At 43.8% G+C, this 9054-nt stretch overlaps 1 protein-coding gene across 1 annotated transcript in view; it reads right to left on the bottom strand.

Annotated features, from left to right (window-relative positions):
* Positions 1 to 8692, bottom strand: part of LOC124595245 (adenosine deaminase-like) — a 162884-nt gene extending 154192 nt beyond the window's left edge. The window contains exon 1 of the mRNA XM_047133906.1: positions 8555 to 8692. Within this exon, the coding sequence (XP_046989862.1) occupies positions 8555 to 8599 (45 nt within the window). The 5' untranslated portion in view covers positions 8600 to 8692. The remainder of the gene's footprint in view (positions 1 to 8554) is intronic.
* Positions 8693 to 9054: the final 362 nt, after the last annotated feature.

Here is a 9054-nt window from a genome sequence, read left to right on the forward strand (position 1 = left end):
TGTCTGGCCGCAGTTCTTAGATCGGTTACTGCTGCTACAATGGCAGGTTATCAAGATAAGTGAGTTTGAAAATGGTGTTAAATAGTCGGTGCACGGACGATGGAACACAGCGTATCCGAGGTAGCAATGAAGTGGGGATTTTCCCGTACGACCATTTCCGAGAGTACCGTGAATATCAGGAATCCGGTAAAACATCAAATCTTCGACATCACCGCGGCCGGAAAAAGATCCTGCAAGAACGGGACCAACGACGACTTATGAGAATCGTTCAACGTGACAGAAGTGCAACCCTTCCGCAAATTGCTGCAGATTTCAATGCTGAGCCATCAACAAGTGTCAGCGTGCGAACCATTCAATGAAACATCATCGATATGGGTTTTCCGAGCCGAGCTCCCACTCGTGTACCCTCGATGACTGCACGACACAGAGCTTTACGCCTCGCCTGGACCCCTCCACGCCGACATTGGACTGTTGAGGACTGGAAGCATGTTGCCTGGACGAACGAGTCTCGTTTCAAATTGTGTCGAGCGAATGGAATCATGAATACATGGACCCTGCATGTCAGCAGGGAAATGTTCAAGCTTGTGAAGGCTCTGTAATGGTGTGGGACGTGGGAAGTTCGAGTGATATGGGACCCCTGACACATCTAGATACGACTCTGACAGGTGCACGTGCGTAAGCATCCTGTCTGATCACCTGCGTCCATTCATTTCCATTGTGCATTCCGACAGACTCTGGCAATTCCAGCAGGACAATGCGATACCCCAGACGTCCAGAATTGATACAGAGTGGTTCCAGGAACACTCTTCTGAGTTTTAACACTTTCGCTGGCCACCAAACTCCCCAGACGTGAACATTATTGAGCATATCTGGGATGCCTTGCATCGTGCTATTCAGAAGAGATCTCCACTCCCTCGTACTCTTACGGATTTATGGACAGCCCTCCGGGATTAATAGTGTCAATTCCCTCCAGCACCACTTCAGACATTAGTCGAGGCCACTCCACGTCGTTTTGCGGCACTTCTGCGAGCTCGCGGGGGTCTTACACGATATTAGGCAAGTGTACCAGTTTCTTCGGCTCTTCAGTATAGTTGCCCAAACCATCAGCAAACCGCCACCACGAAAATTCGGCCAGAAGTTGGAAACAGTGTGGACCGAGAATCATGCGTCCAAACGACCTTCTCGCATTGCTCCATAGCCTAGATTTTAGGGCTTCGGCACCACGTTTACCTGTTAAGGGCAGCTCGTCCTGCAGTTCCTTGCTTTGTATTGTTTGGATGCTGAAAAGAGTTCACCAGTTCTGCGGTGCCTTTCGGGGCTGTCGTCCTCGTACTTTGCGTCACAATTCTCATCAATGGCCGTGTGTCACGATCACTCAACACACTCTTTCGACCGCGTTATGACTTAGCGGTTGATGTTTTTCTGCTTCCTCTGGATGTGTTATAAATCTCTGATGCGTTGCCTCTTGCCCGCAAACACTTCGGCTACCTCGGTTACGAAAGCTCTCACCATACGAGCTCCAACAATTCGCTTAGCTCCAACATAATGCTTTCACTCCTACACAGAAAACGGTTCTGACGACGACTGACATTTTCAATGTATTGAGGACGCATAGGTGCCGTTCGTGGTCAAATGCTGAACACCAACTTGCAGGCTTGGCATGTATGTTCAAGCATACATTTCTCGTGTGTTTTCATATTTTTGTCGAATCCTTTTATGTTTTCAATAGCAGAGACATTTAAAAATCTTAAATAGAATTAATTCTTAGAAACCTAAATAGGTAATATTAATTTTCAAAAGGAAATACAGGAATATTCTGAGCTTTTTCACCTGGTCCATTCTTGAGTGGAATGAGCATCAGAGTACTTAGCTTACAACAATTTCTGTCCCGCAGTACAAAGGTTTTGTGCGGATGTCTCGCGGCAGAGGCCGCGCGGCACGCCTCGTGTAGCCGTTGGCTCAGCTGCCGACCCTGCTGACCGCACCGCTACTGCGTGTACTGACCGAGTTTCTGCAGCGCGTGCTGTGGGCATATCTGCCACTGGTTATCACCGACTAATCGCACGGCCAGCTGACGGAACATTTACGGCGCAACACTTTGCTAGGCTTTCTGTCTTTCAAGTCAGTCAGGCGAATCGTTTTTCCTCATTGCAAGTCAAAGGAATGGCTTGCCTCAGGGTAGTGTCCTTTCCCCCATATTGTTCAACATATTTACAAATGACCAGCCTCAACCTTCTCTTACAAAGAGTTTCATCTATGCAGATGATCTTGCCTTAGTCACACAAGCCAGAGATTTTGACACAGTAGAAAACCAGCTTACTGTTGCTCTCAAGGACCTATCTGAGTACTACAGAGTCAATAACTTAAGACCGAACCCTGCTAAAACTCAAGTTTGTGCTTTCCACCTACGCAATCGAGAGGCCTATAGAAAACTTACAGTGTTTTGGGAAGATCAAGAGCTTGAACATTGTTTCTACCCCAAATATCTGGGTGTCACCTTAGATCGAACGTTGACCTACAGAAAACACTGCACTAACACCAAGCAGAAAGTTGCTGCTCGTAACAACATCCTGCGGAAGCTCACTGGCAGCGTTTGGGGTGCAGATCCCAAACTACTAAGAACATCAGCCTTGGCCTTGTGTTATTCCGCAGCTGAATACGCATGTCCTGTATGGTACAAGTCATCTCATGCAAAGCAGGTTGATGTGGCCCTGAACGAAACCTGCAGGACAGTAACGGGATGCCTCAAAGCTACACCTATTGATAAACTCCATAAACTAGCAGGTATTGCTCCTCCAGACATAAGGCGTGAAGTCGCAGCCAAACTTGAGAGACATAAAGCAGATCATAACACCGATCACCTGCTACATGGATACCAGCTACCAATTAGTAGACTCAAATCTAGGAGGAGCTTCATGAGAACTACTACACCCCTCACCGGTCGGACTGGAGCAGCCAGACTATCTCAGTGGACAGCAAAATCTGACAGTAACGATTGGATGACTCCTTCTGAGACCCTTCCTCCTGGTGGAAATCAAGTCTGGACAGTGTGGAAGTCTCTAAATCGGCTCAGGAGTGGCGTCGGACGAACTAAGGACAATCTGTTTAAATGGGGCTTCATGAAGGAATCTTCCACCTTGTGTGACTGCGGAGAAGAACAGACAACCAAACATTTAATTAACTGTCCTAGATGTCCTGTATCATGTTCCACACAAGAGCTTGTTGATGTTTCAGACAATGCTGCTGCCGTTGCACAATTTTGGGCTAATACCGTTTAGTTTGTTCTTTTATGATTTGACCTGATTTGTTATATTGTATATATTGTAAATATTGTTGTAATGTTTTTGACTCGAAATAAAATAGTCTTATCCTGTATTTAATTTCCCATTTCCCTGTCGCTTCTGACACGAAACCGAAGTTTACGAACGTCGGTTCACCTAGCTCCGTTTTTCCGCATTCTGTGACGACCGCTTCGGTAAAAGGCCAACGTCATGCGACAGAAGCATGTTTTCATAGTTGGGATCTGTTATTGAAGAAGGCAGATGATTGGCGTATCCGTAGTTATATGAGTTATTGCAAATAAGTAAGAACATGTTTTCGGATGATTTTTATTTACATCACTAACGGGAAAATATACGGGCTGAACCGAATTTCACCGACAAGTTTTCTGAGACCGTTCACGGATGTTTTATGAGTATTTTGGTATAAGGGTCTCCAGTAACTCGTTATAGAGTCGTTACTATAACTGCAATGTGAGTTATAAGGAGCATTTAAATGAAAACGAGGAAGGTGGAAAAATGTAAACTGTTTATTGTTTCAGAAATAATCCCATAACTGTTAATACATTTATCCCACTGTGAAACGCCGGTCGGGGTGGCCGAGCGGTTCTAGGCACTTCAGTCCGGAACCCCGCGACTGCTACGGTCGCAGGTTCGAATCCTGCCTCGGGCATGGATATGTGTAGTGTCCTTGGGTTCGTTAAGTTTAAGTAGTTCTAAGTTCTAGGGGACTGATGACCTCAGTCCCATAGTGCTCAGAGCCATTTGAACCATTTTGAACCACTGTGAAAGAAGACAGAGCCTTCATTGAAAAATGTTTGCGGTTGCCTATGGAAACATGATTGTACGCAGGTTTGCACCTTTTCGTCCGAAGGAAGTCGATGGCCACGAATGTCTCTCTCCAAGACGCCAAAACTATAAAAATCGCTTGGGAACTGTGTGGAAGATGTGTAAGGGGTTCCCAGCGAAACTTCTGCAGCGCAATCGAAACAACCTTGGTAACATATGGACCCGCCTCTATATAGTTCCGATCTCTCCCTATGCGTTTTCTACATTTCTGGAGCTCTGAAGAAAGACATTCGTGACCATAGGTTTGCTTTGGACCAAGAGATCCACGTCTGGCCACAATCATGGTTCCTCAGGCAACCGCAAACATTTTTCCATGTTGGCATGGGCCGCCTTGTCTCACAGCGGGATAAATGTATTAACAGTTATGATGATTGATTTTGAAATAATAAACAGTTTACTTTCTTATTTCCATCTGCCTCGTTTTCAGTTGGTGCCCCTTGTATTTGGTTTGTTACCGCAATTAGCTGAGTTTCCGTGATTTTACAACTGTAAGAAAGCCTTTAATATACGATCATCAAACCGCACAACACAAAACACATAGTGAAGCAACAAACCTCAGATGCAAAATTATATTGACGGTATTATCGCTGCGGTAGCAACTCAGCGTAGCGGCGTTGTGCCGCTCTTCAACCACATTCATTGAACTTATCCACGAGATGCATGTCGGCAAACTCTTCACTAATAAACCAATCTGCTCTGCGGTGTATCACTGTTAACGTACAAGTAACGATGACGGAGAACAAAAACAAAAAATGTCCAAATGTGTGTGAGTTCTTAAGGGACCAAACTGCAGAGGTCATCGGTCCCTAGACTTACCCACTACTTAAACTAACTTAAACTAACCTATGGTAAGAACAACTCACACACCCATGTCCGAGGGAGGACTCGAACCTACGGCGGGAGGGGACGGACACAGAAACGAGCAACACTGAATGCAAATTTTAGGCGGAACAGTATAGTGGGCAGTACTGTAATCAATAGAATGGAGTAAATTTGTTTCCCAACAAGACACACAATGCACATTTGTTCTATTGGAATACAGATGCAAAGATAAATGGGTGTAATGAATCAAAGGAATTTCAACTACAGGGTGACTCAAACCTTTTGGGTCAAATTGAAACACATGATAGTGGATCTTCAACCTATTATGTTGAGATAGGGAATTAATGGTCTAAAATGCATATTTATTGTGTTATGGGCATACGCAGCGCACACCGCAACATAGCTCATACTAACTGTTCGCAACGGCTCATTCTCTCAAAGATCCCCGGTGTCTTTTGTACCAGGAGACAGGCAGCTTGGACGCTAGCAAGCAGGTCTTCATCCGTTTCTAAGGGGTTTCATACACCAACAGCTTCAGGTAATCCCAGAGGAAAAAGTCCACAGGTGTGAGATCCTTCGATCGTGCTGACCATGCGAGAGGACCTCCCCTTCCAGGCCAACGATGAGGGTACGTGTCATTCAGGACATTAATTTCGGACTGGGCTGGTGCACCGCCCAGTTGAAACCACACCCTTTCACGGACAACAAGGAGTAATGTCTCCGAGGATGGCGCTCGTCACATGACAAGCGTGCTCTGAGCTAAGTTGTGTCAGTATGTCTGTTTGGTGGTCAGTGGCTTACGCTGTTTATCACCAGCTGCCTGTTCCAGTGCACAACAGACAACCGGGATCTCTACAAGAATGCGGCAGAACTGCTTGCCCCATTGCAATACATGCTCTGAGGCGCGGTTGTCGCTTTGAACAATTACTGCCGGCCGGAGTGGCCGAGCGGTTCTAGGCGCTACAGTCTTTAACCGCGTGACCACTACGGTCGCAGGTTCGAATCCTGCCTCGGGCATGTATGTGTGTGATGTCCTTAGGTTAGTTAGGTTTAAGTAGTTCTAAGTTCTAGGGGACTGATGACCTCAGATGTTAAGTCCCATAGTGCTCAGAGCCATTTTAACCATTTGAACAATTACTGTGAGCTGCGTTGTTGTTATCCAGCGTACGCTGTGTATCTCATAACATAATAAATATGCATTTCCGACCCTTGGTTCCCTGTCTCAATATAATCGGCTTTGGACCCACTATCACCTGATTCAATTTGACCCAAAAGGTTTGGGACACCGTGTTTTCTGTGACGAGCCACTGGAAAGTACATCTACATCTACAGTGCATGGGAAATGGTATGTCCCATCGTACCGGCAATTAAGGCTCTTTCCCGTTCCGTGAACGTATGGAGCGCGGGAAGAATGACCGTTTTTAAATGCCTCGGTGCGTTCTGTAATTAATCTAACCTTCTCCTCACGATCCTTATAGGAGTGATATGAAGGGAGGTCCTTACACCAAAATATCCCGAAACAACATCAGAAATTGTGTTGGCGATGTTCGACTTCACTCTATGTATGTGGAAATTACTATTGTAGGATGTAAGGTCCGCCAGTTAAGTGGAAATGACTGTTATCTGTAGAGGACTGTTATTTATATTTGAGGATATCTTTCGAAAGTACCTTAAGAGCGCGAGAAACGCCACTGGTTAGAAAATAATTGTACACATATTGAAGAAATTGCACACAATGACCGTAAATATGTTTCGTTTCATCGCTAGAGAAAAAAAAATTCTTTGATTTCACGCAACGACCTTGCCACAGGAGACAATATATCCAAATGTATGACTATTCATATATAAGAAACTATTCGTAAGTTGACTTCAAGATATTTACTCAGCTAAATAGGAAACTTGTGAGCAACAGTATTAAAATTGTTTCTTGCCCATAATATTTTGTTTTGTATCTTGAGATTATTACGGATAATTGAAATACACCATCAGAAGCTGGATTCTGGAAATAAGATTCTGCCTTGAACAAACACAAGTCCTCTTTTTTTATCACCTGAACACGGCAAAATTTTACTATCGTCAGTGGGTTCGTTTAGTATCTTATTGTCACGTACTGTTGTTTATGTGGCTGTCTGAGATTTGCAGTACATTATATAATAAAATCCAGATTGCTGCCATGGTAGTTAAATGATGTATTTATTACGATGTGTCCATTTCGGCTAGAATGCCATCTTCAGACTATCTGCGAAAATGATGATGTTGTTTGGTTTGTGGGGCGCTGGCTGCGCGGTCATCAGCGCCTGCACAAAGTTCCAATTTTTACACAGTCCATTTTCTTTTCACAATCCAATCTAGTCACTCTCACAAATGATGATGATGAAATGATGAGGACAACACAAACACCCAGACCCTGGGCAGAGAAAATCCCCAACCCGACCGGGATTCGAACCCGGGACCCCGTGATCCAGAGGCAGCGACGCTAAGACTATCTGCGAAAGTGACATAATATTTTATATTTTATTGTAATGTTAGTTAACCATATTTTCTGATAAACTGTGCAAATTTGGTAGTTATTTCAATACATCATCAGTAATCACCGTTACTCTGTATCATATTACAACATGGTGTAGATTTACGACTCCTATGCTATGAGCTGTTTTGCGGTTTGCCTCTATTGTTTTTCTTGTAATTTTTTATAATTTGACGATTTATCATATAAGACAGAGGGTCCAACTATCAATCTGTCAAATCCGACGATAAAACTTCATATTTTACAAATTACAGTAAAGGACCATTAACAACGGGAGCAAACCACAGAATCGCTGATGATATATGGACGTAAGCACCTAATTTTTATGTCAGAAAATACGATTAACAAACATAATAATAAAACAAAAAATGATATCTCACTTTCATAGATGGTCTGAAGATGGCATTATAGCCGAAATGTATCCATCACAATAAATACATCATTAAACTACAATAGCAGTTACGTAAATTTTATTACATAATGTCTTTAAGAGATATCTTCTACGCCGCAGGCCAATTTGATGCTAAATTTAATGTTTTGTTCGAGTTTGTCGTTTTTTGTTGATTCCGCTTTTTCATGCCTTTACAGGGTATGTAACGAGTGCGAGGTACAAGGCCCAGCTTACACACCCTGTGGAGGCATGAGAAAGCAGAGTTAACAAAAGATGATAAACTGGATCAAAATATCAGCCGCACAGCAAATGTCATTCAGTCACATAAATATCAGTATGTGATACTTAGAAAATAAATGAACCCACTGACGATGATGAAAGTTCACAGAAACATGCTTGGGTTTTAAACAAGAAGAATTTGCGTTCGCTCAAGGAAGAACCGTATTTTAGTTATTACATATTAGAAAGCAAACTTGGAGCAGAAGTCAGCATCAACCACAAGATGAATAGAACTCTATTTTGACATCTACGGTGCAGCTGAAAGTCCATCACTTCTCACTGAGGGCCTAAACAGCGTCCCGATTCCAAGACTGACAGTCAGTTTATAACTGGAATATTTCGAAATTGCGGTGAATACACAGAAATTAAAGTGGGAGACTCCAGAACTAAATTTTAGAAAGCACTTACCCTAGATTTGGGCAGATTTTTGAGAGCGTTTTGGGATGGATTCATATTGGCAAGCGCAGGTGTGAAGCAGAGTATGTGCGATCCAGTACTTGCGAACGCGCCGAGTGGCAAACGAAGACTGTGAGCATAGATTATAGCGCGATCAGTGCTTCTGGCAGCGTGGTTTTTAACGTCACCTCGTTCCCGTTGCGCCTCTGGTTGCGATCTTTTTAATCCTGGCGCCAATAGTTTTCTCCGTCTCTGACAGGTGGTGACACTGTGCTGCGGGCAACTAGTACAGCCATCCTGCCGGCAGATGGCGACTGCGACTGTACCTGCAACTCGCGCAGTTACTTTAAGTCGCACTTCTTTTCACTGAGCTTTACAGAATTTACTCTACTACGGTAAAAAAACAATTGAAAACGGAAGTTTGCATTTTGTCGTTTCAGCACTTCATGTTAACTTTAGAAGGAACGATATCTCTGTTGAACAAGTACTTCCTTAGAAAGACATTGGTAACC

This window comes from Schistocerca americana, chromosome 2, assembly GCF_021461395.2.
Source record: "Schistocerca americana isolate TAMUIC-IGC-003095 chromosome 2, iqSchAmer2.1, whole genome shotgun sequence".
Lineage (NCBI taxonomy): Eukaryota > Metazoa > Arthropoda > Insecta > Orthoptera > Acrididae > Schistocerca > Schistocerca americana.